Genomic DNA, 17,292 nt, shown 5'->3' on the forward strand with positions numbered 1-17,292 from the left:
ATGTGTGTACATTTCCTCATCCTTTGAATTTTGAAATATATCTCATTTCATGTCTGGTGGAGTTATGTTTGTTTGTCTCCACCTCATTTTCTGCTTCCCCAAATGGCTTCAGGGTGAGTTTGGTATCCATACACGGAGCTACCTCTAAAATAATAGCTGCGGAAATCCGCAGCAATCGACATACTTGCCATATTTTCCAAAAGTAGAACCAGTCATACCCCCATTTATCGGCTTTAATATTTCTGGCAAACACCACAGGAATCACATTTGGCTTTCTCTTTTAGAATTAGATTAGGATTGTAAAGCACTGGGATTCGGGAATGACATCTCAGCTTTCTTTCTCCAAAGTGGCTGGAAATCTCCCGGTTATTTGACAGTCGCTCCCTCCTACGTAAAAGATCCCCACAACGTCAATGTTATGCTCCTAGCACTCCATGGCAGCGTCTCCATCAGAAAGTGAAGTTTCAGGGAGTCGTTCATAGGCAGTTTGGAAGCAGGTCTATTGTTGAACTAGTTTATTACAGCAAGTGGGGCCGGCCTGGTGTCCTGAAGAGAGGGCCCACTGTACAACTTCCAGGAAAATTCAGGTACATTACAAAGCTCCAAGCGCAGTAACAGTGTGGGTCCCTATATAGATTTTGTTGGAAATAGCCAACTGGTTGACCAGGAGAAGGGAAATTCCATTGCATGTTAGTCCATTAAAATGGATTAAACGTGCATATCTCCTTGCCTTGCTTATCCTTGCTTTCATATTTGAACAAATAGCATTTGTTCAAAGGGAAAAAAAACCCAAGAGCCATGAGTAATTTAAAGGTTGAGATTTATTTCAAGGTCTACATCAAAGGCCAGCAGTTACCTTCTAGCTTTGTTGGTGTTCAGTTCTGCCAACATTTGTCTAAGTTCTAACCTTCTTCCTATCTCTGGCCTTCACCCCAGGATGGGCTGTGTAAATATAATCAAATAGGCATTGTTTCCATCTGCGCATTGGCATAAAGCGTCAAAGGGCAGCAACTAAACCCAACCAAGAGTTTGGGGAGTATGGCATCCATTCACTTCTACTTTGGATCGTTTTTCACCTGTGACAACGGATGTGCAGTTTTCAAAGATGTTAGATGAGAGCATCCTTTAAACTGGTGGGGGCACCTAGGGCTTTCCCTTCCTTTCTGGGCCAGCTGGATAGATCTCCTTCACCATATATAAAGAAAGGAAAAAAAAAATTCAGTACAGGTGAATCATCTCATCCTTATGTCATTTTATTCTCAAATCATCCTTATCTCGTCTTTATGTCACCTCTCAACGTATCCATTGGGCAGAAACTCCCCCATGTTTCCCAACTGAGAGACTTTCAGGTTTTGATCTTCCTTGCTTTTTAAACATTTATACGTCAGAGGAACTCCCCATAGGCCTGCCCACATTCAGGTTTTCAGTTATGAGCAAAGCTTGTCATTGCAAAGCTCAGAGAAGAGCTATTTATAAAGTTGAGGAAGCACGTTCCACAACACTCAGTTATTAATGTGCATGCCAGGTTGATCAGTTGTCCATGCCTTGTTACAACACACACACATCTGATGAAAATTTAAACACTCCATGATTGTCCCACTCTGGTAATTTCCCAGCACACTTCCTGGTAAGAGAGGAGAGAGGGAAGGGAGCAAAGTGGGGAAAAGGCAAACAGGAAGCAGAAGGTGATGGAGAAGGACTTAGTAATATTAATTTAAGATTATGTGCCATAGTATTAGCAGGATGGAAAACTAGAAATTGTTGAGTGTCAGAGCTGGAGGCGACCTCAGACCCTCGTTGGCCCAAGCCCCCTCATTTTATAGAGGAGGAAACTGAGGTTCCAAGAGCAGCCCTGATAGGCCCCTGTCATTTAGCAGGTTATGGGCAGATTAGAACCCAGGACTCTTGGCTCCTTGGACAGTTCGCTTTCTCTGTGTGCGTGTGTGTTTATGAAAAATGAAAATGATCAGAGGAGGTTAAGTATAAGTTTATAGTTTAGTGTGAAGAAGTGTGCTGGCATCACACTGAATATAAGAGCTGCTACCTGGTCAGAAAACAAAGTCTTTGCCTCTAGCACAACCTTCTTTCCCCCCTCCGCACTCATACTTCCTCCCCATCCCTTGTCTGAAGCGTTTCCCGTCCTCCCCAGGCCAGAACCGAAGCTCCTATCACACCTCCTCCATGAATCTTTTCTGTCTATTCTACCATAATCACCTCCCTTTCTCCTCCCTTCTGTAGCGCTTGTCGGTACTGTCTACTTGGGCGTTTGATTATTCTTTTAAGCATCAGGTTTGGGGTTTTGGTTTTTTCCTCCAGCAAGATTTTAGGCTAAGCAGAGACAGAGACCGTTTGCTGTTCTCTTTTCCTGCCTCACTGCACCACTTTCAGGCAACGTTCTTGTAAGCACCTCAGTATACAAATATTGGTTGTTGATCATATGTCACAGGTGGAAATGAAAGTAGTATTGGAAATTGGGCTGGAACCTAATAACTGTGAAACACATTCTAAATGTTGGTTTTGGGGGTAAACTGTGATCTTAACTGGCTTTGATCTAATATACCATTCTCCTTAAAAGTGAAATACATAGAATATACTTTAGTTGAGAATTGTGCAGAAGTAGTATTAGAGCACTGTCATTGATGTTATTTTAACCTGGAGACTGGGGAGGTTAGAACTATCATGCAGATTTGTTTTGTGCATTTATGATAGGAAATGGCATCACCCTCATCTTAGATCTCGAAAACAGCCGACGGTGGAGAGACTTTAGACCAGGCACCAAGAGATCCTGGTTGTGATCCCAGCTTGACCATAAATTAGCCAGGTGACTTTAGGAAAGGCCTTGAAGCTCCTTAAGTCTTCGTTTTCTCATCTCTGCGGTGAAAGGGTTTGACCAGACAGTCCCCTAGGCTCTCTTCCCACTCTGAAAATGTGGCTGTCCTTATCGTATCAACAACTTCGACCCTTGAACATCTCTGAATGTCTACACACAACAAGTACGTGCCGGGATGTCAGTAACTCCGGAGCTGTTCATAGAACAGAGGATCAGATGACACTCTCCGTGCCCGTCCCGACTCTGCCTGGCTGCGGAGGTTGCATCTCCGGGCAGTACTGTAAGTTTTAAGACACTTTTGCCCCCTGAGAGCGTGTGTGGCCTCCTGCTGGTGCCGCAGATGCGCCAAAACTCGTGTGAGAGAGGCTGCATCTTGCATCTCCTCTGCCGCGTCCTCATCTGTTTTCTTGACTAAAATCGTAAAAACCTCAGGCGTTTGAACGAATGATGAAACTCATCCACAATATTTATCGGGTCCCTATTAAGTGCCAGGTAGAGCACTGAGTGCTGGAGTGAAATGCGAGGGGTGTCTAATCTCCCTGTGAACTTCGACCCCCGTTTCAGGCAGATTGGCATTGTCGTCCACATTTCTCCTGCCTGAAAAGCTCTTTCTGAAATCATTTCCTTCTTAGGAACATCTCAGCTAAACTCTTTGTTTTTTAATTTCCGTTAGGGGAAATTTGGCTCCCATGTCCCTGTTGTCGAAAAAGAATTTTATGACGCGTTAAAATGTTTTCCCACGTCTGCGGTCGTCATTGCTATCGTGCATCCGTGGGAAAAAAATTCCCCCTGACTGCCTTAGGGACTCAGCAGGTCTTCTCTTTCTCCTCAAAATTATACAGATGGCTGTGTTCGCCAGTGTTTTTAAGTGCTGCGAACATAATTTTCATTAAAAAAAAAAAAACCTTTGTGTTCTCAGGGACAAAATACCTTTTATAAAAACTTCCAAATCAAGGATGAGCACAGAATTTTCTATTTCACAGGACAGCAAAGCTGATAGAAGATTCTGGAAGCCTGCCAGAACCGAGTTGAGCCTTTTTTGGTATTGGCTTTCAGCCTGCATACATACACACACACACACACACACACACACACACACACACACACACACACACACACACACACACACATATATAGGCTCGCCCTCTCTCTCTCTCTCCACACACACACACACACACACACACACACACACACACACACACACACACATATATAGGCTCGCCCTCTCTCTCTCTCTCTCTCTCTCTATATATATATATGTATGTATGTATATATACATATATATATATATATGTGACTGAGCCAAGTAATACACTACTGATATTTGCATTTCTTTTAAAATTTAATGATAGCAAAATATGAGAGAGAAATTAAGTCTTATATTCTGGAACAGTAAAGCATTGTAGAAGGCTAGATTTCAAGAATTAACATATAAACGTTGAGTGAAACACAGAAGTTCAGGAAATACATAACTCCTGGGAGCTAAGGATGAAAACCTTGCTACCTTGATCCCAGCCCAGTTGTAGGGACTTGGGAAAAAAGCCACTGCCCAGTATCAGGGGGAGGGGGAGGGGGGCTCGTGTGAGGACACCGTCTCTGAGCTACTTTGGAAGGAATCACATGTAAAAAAAAAAAAAAAAAATCATGAAAACCTTTTAAAGCCAGGACACTTTCAAGCTAGATCCGAGGAAAAGTGAGGTGTCAGGAAAGTTCCTTTTTTTTTTTTTTTCTTGAAGGCAGATATGATGTGTTCTTGACTCTCTGTGCAACTGAAAAAGAAGTACCGATTAGTATTTGTACTCAAACAAAAGAACACTGTCCAGGGAGACTCGTGACAGAGTAGCCACAGACAACGTGGCTTAACATCTACTTAAGGAGACAAACTGCTTAGGTGTGCAGACCCCTGCTCTAGCAGGTAACCCTGTGATCCGCAAAGCCAAAAATATATCCTGTCTGTTCCTTCACAGAAAGTTTGCAGACCCCTGTGCCATGGGATGGCAGAGGTAGGAAGGATTTTCAGGACTGACCCCCCTTGACCTTGGGATTCAAACAGGTGGAGGTTTCGCAGGCCACACAGCTACTTAGAGGTGGAGCTACGGCCTCAGAAATGCAGGCTGCATGACCCTCCCTGCCCGCCCGCGTGCCCCCAGAAACCCTGTGCGACGCCTCGACCCCTAAAAGCTCTCCCTCAGCCCCACCTCAGGCTTCGCCTGCTGAGGCTTTGATTCAACAACAGTGATAAGCAAAAGTAGGACAGCACGGATTTTAGATGAAAGCATGTGCTGAGTGCACACCCCGAAAGGAGTCAGTTGCAGTCTGGTAGACAGGTGAGCAGGGGCCCTCTTTCCAGACCCTGGGATTCTTCCTTGCTGTCTTTCACATTCCTCAGTACACTTTTGGAGAGGGCTCAGTGCAGCTTCCTGCCCCATCACAGCCGCAAATATTCGTCTTCTTTGCAGTAGAAAATTCTGCTCACCTTAATGTTTTGGACCAGCTGTTGTTAAAGCCTTTCCTGCCCGCCTTGGCGCTCTCTGCAGCCTCCCTCTCGGCAGTTCTCATACTGGGATTCGCCGGGGCTGCAAGGACCAGCAGCATCTCTGGATCTTTTTGTCCCCAGTGCCTAGTGAAAGGTCTGGCACGGTATGCTCCACAGTGTTCGTAAGACTTTGGCCCATGGTACAAATGCATATACAAATGGGTATAGATGCACGATTTGAAGTTGCACAGATGCTATTGTCCATTCCCAGCTTCACCACTTGCTAAGTATATGACTCGTAATGATACCCTCTCTGTGAATCTCAGTTTCTTTCTCCGTGAAATGGGCATAATAATAGCACCTGCCTCAGATCGTTGTTGGGGAATTTAAATGAGGTAATGTTTTAAATCAGAGGTTCTCAAACTTCATTATGCATTGGAATGACCCGGGGACCTCGGAAGAACAGACTCTGCTGGATCGGTGGTTGCCAGAGGCAGAGGTTGGGGGGTGCAGGGAAGGGGTGAAGGAGGGCAAGAGACACAAACTTCTAGTTATAAAATAAGTAATTCCCGGAGATGAAATGCACGGCCCGACAGCAATAGTTAACAATACTGTATTGTGTATTTGAAAGTTGTTAAGACAGTAAACCTTAAAAATTTTCATCTTGAGAAAAAAAACTGATAACCATGTGCGATGACGGATGTTAACTAACCTTGTGGTAATCATTTCACGGTACGTACATACTGCAAATCATTATGCTCTGCACCTTCAGCTTCACAGTGTTGTATGTCAGTTATATCTATCTCAATAAAATTGGGGAAAATGTTTTTAGAAAAAGAATCTGCTGGACCCCACCCCCCAGAGTTTCTGTGCAGTAGGTCTAGGGGCCACTTGCATTTTAATAAGTTCCCAAGTGATGCCCACAATGCTGGTCCAGGATCCACACTTTGAAAACCACTGTTTTAAATCATCAAGCATAGTGCCTGGCCCAGTAAGTCTAAGTAATCAGAAATAGCCAGCTACTGTCACCTGATTTTCCTAGCACCACTCATGGAGTTGATGGTGACCCAGAGGAAAGCAGGGTCACCATTTTGAGGGTCACAAAGGAGAAGGGATACCCAGAAACCAGGTCTCTTCCCTTCCTGCTGGATGATCAGTCTTCACAATAAGCCAGTTACTGATAAAAAGGGCCGTTCTGATGAGTCTGTGGACTTCTTTCCGTGATTCACAATGGAAACTGCAAATGTGGATAGTTCGGGTTCAGAGAATTGGTCATCATGTAATTCAGGCCTTTTCTCATTGATCAGGAATGGCAAAATTTAACACTTGATTACCACCTGTTGACAAGGAATAGGAAAACAATCTGAAAAACACTTGTGGGCATAAAATGTGAGTGCGACTTGGCGATAGCTCTCAAAAATTAAAAATTCATACACTCTTTTATATATTTTTTTCCACTGCTAAGAATTTCTTACAAAGATATTTAGCTAAGAATGTGTCAGAAAATATGTCTGAGGATGTTCACTGCAGCCTTACTGATAATACACGTAGGACTAGATTTCCAAGATACGTTAAGTAAAAAAGAGCAAGATACAGCACAGTGCATATATCAATAATATTAGCACTTTATGTGAGTAAAAAACAAGGTTACACATAGTGTACTGTATGTATAACTTTTTCTTTGGATGGATACTCTGTTAACAGTGGTTACCTTTAAAGAGAGACACTGGATGGGCGGTAGTCAGGATGGGAAGATAGACTTTTACTTTTCATTTTATTCATTTTTTTCTTACATACATATATTACTTTCATTTAGTCAATAGGGATAATCCAGACAGGGTGATTGATTGGATTTTCAAAAGCCTAATAGTTGCTATATATTGTAAGGAACCATTAAAATTATAATAGCTTCATGGATTTTTGTTCCATTACTTTCCAGAATATTTGAACAGATGCGTTAATAAGGGTATCTACAGTTCCCTGAAGTGTATTGGGATTTATACTATACAGAGCTTCAAAAGTCACTGTCTGCCTAATATCTTACCATTTATTGGAACAATGTCACCATTTCCTGCTTGCTTAAAATTTGCCAAAAGCACCCTGTTTCTTTTTGTATAATTTGATCAGCATGTTTTTCTTCCTAGCCGCACCCCACTCCTCAAAAGAACCAGATTTCTGACCTCATCTAGCCAGGAAGTTCAGAACCGTGGTGCCTGCTGGTGGCGTTTTGGCCTCAGGTTTAACAGGGCTGTAATGGATTCACAGGGTTACACAGCATGGCTCTTTTTACTCATCTCAAGACAAAAACCCCAGAATGCCCTTTTTTCCTCCTTGACTTGAAATTCCTGTCCATGCCTCCTCAATGTATGGGTTTGATGGAGTTAATTCTGTTTCCTGGGCTTCCCGCCAGACTGGCTGGCTCCTGAGTGAGGACCCAGAACACAAGTGAGGGCACAGGAATCTCTCTGGGAATCACTCTAGCAGCTTCCCCTGTTGTGTTCAACACTAACTGCTCCTCCCTCTGGCTCTGTCTCACTCTGGGCATCCAGAGGGCCCAAATCACTTACTCCATTCTCTGTTATAATTCTGCAATCCAGGGCCAAGGCTCATCAGTCCCACCCTAGCTTTTGGTATTTAAAAACAACACTAAAACGCTAGTGGGGGAACTCAGCTCTTTCATTTGTTACACGCCTTTGAAAATCTCTTAGGAGCTCTTCACAGAGGATTTGGGAAAATGTTATCCCTTAAAGGAAAATAAAATTTCCTCTGAACCCCACAGAGTTAAGGCTCTATGAGGAGCCTAGATAACATTAAAAACAAAAATTCAGCTTGGAAAATTTGTTTGAGGTGCTCTATTTAGGCAGGCCTACTGCCTATACGGACTTAATCGGTTTCTCCTGATATTTGGGAGACTAAATGGATTGAAAGCTCTTTCACAGCTGCTTAGCTGGAACAAAAGATGCAGGAGGTGCGGGGACTCAAGACACGCACTCAGGAGCACATGGAGGAAAAGGTCTGGGTTTGTTCTTTGGAGGAACCTAACCTTTCTCTTTCATTGCTTCCAAGGCTTTTCTGCCCAGAGCTCAAGAATCAGGAGCCTCGTACCCCCCAGAAGTCTGAGGTTTTGTGCTTGGTGCCCGGCTCCTTCCCAGGGAGCTTGTTTGAGTGTGTTCTATTTCTGGGTGTTTACCCAGAATGTCCTGTTCTGAGCTTGTCTTTGCTGAGAAGACTGAAGACAAGTGCCTCTCAAGATAATTGATAAAGTTCTCTCTCATGTAAGAAGTCTGTTCTGAAGTCAGCAGATGTCCAGACATTTTGAGGTGAGGGGAAAGTACAAAAAAAAAAATGTTGTTAAATTACCTAGTCTTAGGATTTTTTGTTGAAATGCTGAAGAATTTATACACATGTGTGTGCATGTTATGTGTATAAGAGAATGAATAATCACTAGTAGGGTGTTCAATTAATTAAACACAGAGGCCATTAGAGGAGGCTCCAATGTCATGGTGGCTTAAGTATGCAAACCAAAACCTAAGCCTGTAAATGCCTCAAGGTTAAGAAATGGAAACCTAAGGACAACCAATGACAAATGACCAACTAGTCTTTGAGAGACAACCAAACAGTAATCTCCTTGCTTTGCTTCTGCCTTTTCCCTGTAAGCCTCTCCGCAGCTCCTGTCAGTGGTGCACTCCTAAACACTTCCGGTTTGGTGCCGCTCGACTGGAATCCACGTTTGTTGAAATAAACTTCAAAAATTTTAATATACCTCGGTTTATCTTTTAACAAGAGGTTTGACTCTGCCAAGAGTGATTAGCAATTTCCTCAAAGCTCTATTTATCCTTCTCTAATGTTCACTTATACCTGCTGGAAATGTACTAGGGACTCTACTATGACACCTAAGACAGACATTCAGGCATACTTTAGAAAAATCAGTCACTTTTAATTTTTTCATTTCTCTCAAATAACCTAATTTAGGCAGAGTTAATACATAGAATTGTGGGAGGGCGGTTTGCAAGGTGTGAAGGGTAAATATTAATTCTCTTACGGAGCCCTCTTTCTGTTGTTAATACTTCCAAAATGCGGAAGTATTCTAATTGCTATAGGCTCTTATGGGGCCCTGCAGCCACCACTCTGTAGACCCCTGGGTGGTGAAGGCCCCGGTGGCGGTTGATGTGAATCTGCTCTGCTGTCAGCTCAACGTCTGCACGCCACCTTTTTGAACAAAGGCCAGTGCCATCTTGTTTACTATTTCTGTCTTCGCTGAGCGGTGAAGAAGAGTGTTAAAGATTCCACTTAGTAACTACCTGTAGTTTTACTGTGTATAGAATAAGCAGTATGAATTATACTGGAGAAGTAGTGAGTGGTAGTCAGGTTCAGAGACTTGCTCTTTGGTGTTTCCTGCTGCAGACAGTGAAGAGAGTATGGTCTTTCCCTGGGACACCAATCCTAGTGGTCATCCTGATTTATGGTTTTAAAAATATGCTGTCTTTGAATCACATTCATTACGGCATACTCTTTGAGGTAGTTTTTCACTAATGATGATGAATTCCTGCTGACCCTAGCAGTCTTCTGAGTCCTTTTGTGTGCCCAAGATCTTTCATTTGCGAGATGAATGGCTGATTCAGGGACAGTCTGCACAGAAATGAGAGAAGTCAACCGGACCATAGACATACTGTGCGAGTATTTTTTAAACCTAAGCTGAGTTACACGGTTTTTGTTTTGGGGGGTTGAGGTTTTTTTTAACTTGTTAATATGTGGGGGGAAAGTATAAAACTTAATAAGAAAAGAAGTATAAAAGTAATCATATTTAGTTTTGCTTTTAATTAATTATGCTATTGAAAAGAATACAATTACATGAAATTGAGAATGGCCCGGAAAAATTCAAGATAAATCTCTGAATTCTGACATCTTTCTGAACCTCCAGTATGTGTTCTGGCTCCCTCTGGATGACCTTCAGGCATCTCAAATTCAGCCTGTCCAGAAGTAAACTCCTCCTCTTCTTTCTCAGACCTCCACCTGTGCTCTTGGTCTCTGATGTACTTCTCAAGTTTGAGTCACCCTGGTCTCTCTTCTCTCCAGCCTCACAGCGGGTCAGCCACCGTGTCCTCTCGACTCCTTGCTCCTCCCTCCATCCCAGTGCTCTGTCTTAATTCAAGCCTTCGTCATCTCTCCCAAACAAATCCTACTCGGATATGCCTCCTCTAGCCTACAGTATAAAGTCACAGTCTGGCTTGGCATACACGGTCCTTCCTGACTTATTCCCACCCAGCTGTAGCCCTATCCCCACCAGCTACTTTCACACAAAGTCGTTTCACAATGCCATGGCCACCTCTGAACCGGACGCGCCTGCCTTCTCTACTGGGCAAGCATTGATTCATCATTTAAGACTTAGCAAATGTTTTCTTTGGGGGTGTTCCCTGACTCCATCTACTGAGTTAGCTGTTGTGTCCCCATAGAGCTGTCATCCATACCTCTCTTGCGTAGGATAATTATCTGCTTGTCTTTCTTGCTCCCTAGAGACCATGGTCTCATCAAGGGCGTGGACTTTGTCTTAATCATATATTTCTAGCAATCAGTCAAATGCCTGGTAACTAGGAGGATCTCAGATGTTTCCTCAATGGATGAATGAATGAATGAATGGAACTTAAACCCTGGAATACGGTAATAACCTGTTCTAAATAACTGAGGCATTTATCCTCAAACAGGGAATATCTGCAAGAGTACATGCCTTGAGTAGATATTAGGGGATCCATTTTTACCCTTGAACCTGTGCAGAGTCTTTCTTCTAAGTACCTTCCCTTCTGTACTCCTCCAAGTGCATTACTGGTCTCTCTTACCTTCCTCCCACTCCACACACGCATGTATGACCACGTAATTTTCTCTTTAGTGTATCCCCTTTATTAACAGCCTTCTCTGATCGATGGCAGAGTTTTGACTTCTGTCACCCAGATAACTCAGCCTCGACCCTCCCTGTCCTCTCTCCTCAGGCCTGGTGTCAGGACACCACAGTTCTTACTCTTCTAAATGATGCTGATCAAAGAGGTCTACTATTAAAAGCGATGAGACCCATTACTCTTTAACAATCCCATGATCACCACCCCTGCCAGATAGTCTCATCAGGCAGTGGATTCCACCATGGGCATTTTGAGCCGAGTGCTCTGTGCTGCCCGTGCAGCAGGCATCTGGAGGCCCCAGATGATCCCAGCCTCCCTGCAGGCAAAGCCATAGGAAGCCCAGGCAGTGGGGCTGAACCAGTTCTCCTCGGCCAGTTCTCCTCGGCCGGCCACGGGCAGTGCATCCGAGCAGAGCCCTGGGGGTCGGTGGTCAGGGGCAAGTCAGTATTGGGAGCAGCTCATTGTGACTAGTCTGGCAGAGTAACTTCCTCCAGGTGAGGCAGGAGAGGGGAACTGCACGTGCCCAAGGGCAGCGCGAGCTTAGCTTAAATCCTCCTGTTACAAGCGAGTGCAACAGATTCATCAGGAGACATGATGATCAAGTTTGATAAATAAGGAGATTTGGAGTTGCGATCTTCTTGAGTTAGAAAACGGTCCATGTAAAAGCCCCTGTGAAAATCACCCATAGATTGAGAAGTAGTTGCTTATTAGCATTAGGAGATATTTACCATGTGGTAAGTGAAGGGAATCTGCTTTCTTCCTTTCCTCCATCACACACTTGTTTATTTCTAATTTTTGAAATTGGGGCACCAGGTGTTGCTCTTCTGTGGGGATTATTCTATTACTCTTTGACATTCCTTGGACACATGGAAGATTTGGAAGAGCTTTGATGTCCTTTTTTAGAATAGAGCCTTGGGAATCACTTTAGAAAGATTTATGTTAAGTAGAGCATTAGCTTCCCTAAGAAGCTCATTTTGACTGTGCCTTCCTAACTAAATATTTAGGAGTTCAGGTTTAATCATACGGTTCATTCAGTGCTGTAATTTCCTTAATCCCGTGCTTACTAGATCAATAACTGCTTAAGCAAGATTGAATCTGCAGTTGGTTGACCCCACCTCTCACATCCACTACTAAGAGCCCATCCCTTTCCCTGTCTACGTTTGTTCACCACCCTTCAACATTGATCATGGACGTAGCGCCTCCCCTGGAAGCCACAGAAGTTCTAAATTAAGTCAAAGTGTTGGAGTTAGAACTTCCAGGGTGTCGGGAGCCAGAGGGAGGAGAGCCTTATGAAAGTTAAAATGGAGTAACAGAGAATGGTACGTGGCCATGATGAACTACGAAGGACGCCATATGGTGTTGAAATAAGATCTGCATGCGGTGCTGCTGGTTGGTGCTGCTGGTTGGGTGAGCCTTGGTCTGTCTTGAAGTAAAGGCAGTGGCTCCCATTTTCTGCCAGCGGTCTGGAGAGCTGGCTATAATGGGTGCAACAGCGGGGAGAAAAGGGGACCAAGGAGTAAAAATGGCCTTGAGACTGAAGGGGGATATGACACAACTACTCATTGCCCCAACTTGGAACTTGGACACGGTAATGTCTTCAGCCGGCTGCACTGGGGTCCTTGAGATGGAGACCAAAAGCTAAAAAGAGATGTGTTTGGCTCTTCCTCATTCAGCCACTCCCCCCGGGCTTCACTTCTAAGGCCCCAATCCAGGCATTACTTGATCTGTATATCTATATTTGTGTGTCGACACCAGTGCCTGTGTATCTATAGATCTAGGTGTATAGATGTACCAAGTCATATTTTTAGACAAGAGGTAACAAATGCTTGGAAGCAGATGTCCATGAACTTTTCCCAGTCATATTTAGAATTTGTTTTAACCTAAAGTTATGGAGACAGACATTGAAGGGAGACCTCCCCAACCTTGCTAACATGTAAGTACAAAAAGGCACAAATTGGATGGATATTGATGATGTTATTTCTGCTGCGACATCATCCATAGACTCCTAGTGTCTTTGCTTTGCTTCCCTATAGTGATCACAACATAAATTACTTGTCTTGTTTGACTTCCTTGTTCACCAAAGTTGAGCAGATTGTGGCCGTTTTCAACGCTTCTACCAGACAAAAAGCTTGGGACCATTTCTCGAAAGCTCAGCGCAAGAACATAGACATTTGGCGAAAGCATTCTGAGGTTGGTGATTTTATTATTACTTTTTTAACCACCATCACACAGCTGGATTGGCAGGGAATAGTGTGGCTGCAGCCATGATGGTTTTTGTTACAGTGGGCAGTCATCCTGCCCTCACTGTCAGCTCCCAATCCAGCTCAGATTTGTTCCTTGTCCAGAAAAGCAGCTGACTTAATGCTTAGAGGACAGAGTGCTTTTCTCCCCTGCAAAGGGAGAAAAGCATCTCTCCCATTCATAGTAAAGAGCTCAGAAATAAGCTAAGACACTTTGCCTAATCACTGTGCAAAAAAAGAAAAAAAAAGTGTAACGTAAAATAGAAAACTAGTTTTTAAATTACTGAGTTTCTTTTCAGTGTTCTACAACATGATGGTGACGGTTTGCTCTTTGGCTAGAAATGGCAAGTATGCCTTTCATCCACATCTTCTCATCCTAAGCAATGTCTTCGTCCCCTGTGCTAGCCAGCAGGTCCTATGTGACCTGTCCCCAGAGCAGATTTCCTCAGGGAAGTGAATGTCCAGGCTAGCCCTGTCCACCCTTCTGCATCAATGCATGTGTGAAGTGTGAGTATCTACCCCAAGGCAAGAGTTGAGAACTTAACCTTCGCTGCCACCTAGAAGGACCAGATTGTGTCATTAGTCACTGGTGGTCCAGCTGTTATTTTTAACTCCTCAGTGTGTAGTGTACGCTTTGAACCTGTAATTTAAAAGTAAGTATACTGTCTTTGTTTGCTTCTTCCTTTTTTTTTTTTTTTTAAATGAGAGAATGTTTTTCATTTGGATGCCTCTCCGTCTCTAGCATGTTAATATTCAAGTTCTCTAAATGATAATCCCCTCTTTCCAAATCCCAAACTTATAGAAGGTAAGGTTTGTTAATTTAATGATTTTGGCTCACACTTGTAAAATAAGTGTTTTATGTAGAGTTTGAGGCACCACAGAGTACTGCAGTATCAATCATTTGGGTAGCATTTAAAGTGCCCATTAACTAATGCTGAATTACAGTTGAATACCAATGGCACTTGATGTAGCATCCATATGCACACCAAGTGAATTCTTTATTATCACTGTTATTATGGTGAGTACTGGATGACTGCACAATAATGAGACACTTAAAAGGCTAGTACAGTTTATTATTAAGAAGGACATTTTTTACTTTGCTCACAAATACCGAGAAGGTGGTTCGTGACTGATGCAGGAGGTGGGATTTCTCTTTTATTTTTCGGGGGGCCAGAAAACCAAAGGATGCTTACCCAGTGCTCTCCCAGACACTGACTGGAGCCCCATGTCAAGGTTGATTTTCATGAGGAAAGAGTCCCGAAAATCAATGATGAAATACATGAATCGAGGGTTCTGAAACACTAATTGGAATCCATAAACTGATTCAGATTTGGGAATGATCTGCCTATGAATTGTTTATTTTATTTTTGGGGGGGCTTCACATAAAACCAGACATGATTAAAAGAAATGTTAAGAGAAGGGCAGGTGGCATGATATGCAATAAACCCGGGCATAAAAAAGACTGTCGTTAACCTGGGAGCGGCGGGTTAACTGATCTAAAATCACGCTTCCTGCCACGTCGGATCGCGTCCCCCCAGCCCTGCCTCCCCCCTGCAGGGCCATCCCCTCCCTTGCTGAGCAGGACACGCGCGAAGGCTTCCAGCCTTGTCCCAAGGAAGCCTGCTTGCTTTGCTCCCTACTGGGAGATAGAAAGGGACACAGCCCAGAAAGATGCTTCTGTAAAGGGTCTTTGTGTCTCCCTGCCACTCCCACCACCACCTCTTCTGATATAGTAGGAAATAGAATTCTAAATTACCTTTGATTTTCTCCCCTGCATGTTGCCCGATTGATTAAATACCAGTTGGCAATTTGACATTGTGGATGATTTCTCAGTTGCATATGAGCTTGATAATTGGCTTGATTTTTCCACGTTCCTGTGAACAGCATCTGTTAATTATCTGCAGCACCTTTACAGATTTATTAGAGTGTACAAGTGATTTACTGCTGAACCAGAGGCACCCTGTGGAAACAGCCTCAGCTTTTTTTTTTTTCCTCCAATCTTTTCCTTTCTGCCACCCTTTCCCACGAGAACAGCTACCGTGTGACAGTTTGTCACTAACTGCAGGAACTAAACAACAGGCCCTTTTAGCCTCGTTTATTCTTTCCACCTGAAGTTTCTTTGCTTCGAGTATTTTCAGGCCACCTCCTCGGGAATTGGGCTCTTTGTCAGTAGAAAGATTAGTTGTCCACGACCTAAAAACTTGCCCACTAATCACATGTGACATCCGCCTCCAAGACCCGATGGTGTTACTTAAGGCGGAATCGGCACCTCTTTCTACAGGGTGGCATGCTCAAGTGAGGGGACACTGCCTGGCATCCTGGTGCCTCTCAGGACTGCCCTGTGATGGGTGGCCCTGTCCCAGGGACCTTGCCTTCTGCCCTCCCCCTTTCCCTGTCTTTGGTGACTTCCCTGTCTTTGTCTCTGCAATTGCGGTCCCCAGGTTTCAGAGCTGACCGTGCAAATGTGGTTAGCAATACAGAATTCCCTTGCCATCATGCTGCAGTTAAAATCTGTGTGCTAAGGAGAGAAGAGAGTTGAGAGCACCTGTAACAGAATAATACAGACACATCCATCCATCGAATAACCACTTTAAACTGTGTTTAAAGTCATGCCATTAATACATTAGGTGTTGTAATTTAGTTTTATTCTTATTCATAGATTTATTATAAAGTTAAATTATTTTAACTGTTTGACTTTTTTTTAGAGACTCCAATTTAAATGGGGAGAAAAACAGCAATGCAGCTCTTTCCACCCCACCCCGCTTTTTAAAATTTTTTTTGAGGACAGAACATATGAAAGAACAGAATGGATAAGGATTTGCAAATATATAATTTACAGCTTGATCCAAAATAATAATATAATTATTTAATGTAAGCAATTACAGTGTCCTGATTTTTAAGCACAGTAGTAAACAATTTATTGTGTAATTCTTTACTTTTTACAGTGAGTTTTCACATACACTCTTGCAGTCAAACAGCCTTGTATTACTACTACCCCATTTATGTGTGAGTAGACAAAGGCTTAGGAAATTAAATGCCTTGATTGCAGTTACTTTTCTAGGAAGTGGAGAAAGAAATGACCCTTAGATCTTAAAGGGATGCTAAAACAACCATTACAACATAAACAATAAACCCCACATGATAATGTAAAACACCAACAAAGAAGGCATCTGTTTCTATTTTGTCCTCCAACATCATTTGAATTTCACCATTTGGATATCTGAAGTTGTGTGTGTGTGTGTGTGTGTGTGTGTGTGTGATCACACATGGGCACATACACACATGCAGGCACACTATTTTGCATGAATAATAATAGTGGTCAATATTTTCAACTTAATGAACCAAGTCTCTCACATGATGCTAAGTATCTCACATGCATTAACTTTTTTATCCTCAAAACTCTCCTTGTCACACTATCTCAGTGAGTGAATTGACACTAAGAAAGATGAAGAAACATCCCTAAAGTGACACAGTGGGTCAGTGGTAGACTGGCCTTTTAAAAAATTCTCGGGCTTCCCTGGTGGCACAGTGGTTGAGAGTCCACCTGCCGATTCAGGGGACGCGGGTTCGCACCCCGGTCCGGGAAGATCCCACGTGCCGCGGAGCGGCTGGGCCCGTGAGCCACGGCCGCTGGGCCTGCGCGTCCGGAGCCTGTGCTCCGCAGCGGGAGAGGCCACGGCAGTGAGAGGCCCGCGTACCGCCAAAAAAAAAAAAAAAAAAAAAATTGCTCACATTCCTAGCCGCCCCTACGTTCCAGTTCTGGTAATAGGCATTTCTATGGGAACCTCGCGACAGCCCTACCAGTTGGACGTTATTGTCCCCCTTTTTACAAATGAGGAAATTCAGAGATTAAAT

The 17,292-nt window shown here is 43.5% G+C and overlaps 1 protein-coding gene across 19 annotated transcripts in view; it reads left to right on the top strand.

The window, feature by feature from the left end:
- The window catches only part of ENOX1 (ecto-NOX disulfide-thiol exchanger 1), a 657,005-nt gene that overhangs the window by 510,180 nt on the left and 129,533 nt on the right, over window positions 1–17,292 (top strand). For 18 of the 19 annotated variants that reach the window (XM_028497884.2, XM_028497886.2, XM_028497889.2 and 15 more), the window contains one exon: window positions 13,281–13,387. The exons of the other annotated variant lie outside the window; for it this stretch is intronic. In XM_028497884.2, the coding sequence (XP_028353685.1) occupies window positions 13,281–13,387 (107 nt within the window). The remainder of the gene's footprint in view (window positions 1–13,280; window positions 13,388–17,292) is intronic. 19 annotated transcript variants of the gene reach the window in all.

The sequence above is a fragment of the Physeter macrocephalus genome, chromosome 13 (genome assembly GCF_002837175.3).
Source record: "Physeter macrocephalus isolate SW-GA chromosome 13, ASM283717v5, whole genome shotgun sequence".
NCBI lineage: Eukaryota > Metazoa > Chordata > Mammalia > Artiodactyla > Physeteridae > Physeter > Physeter macrocephalus.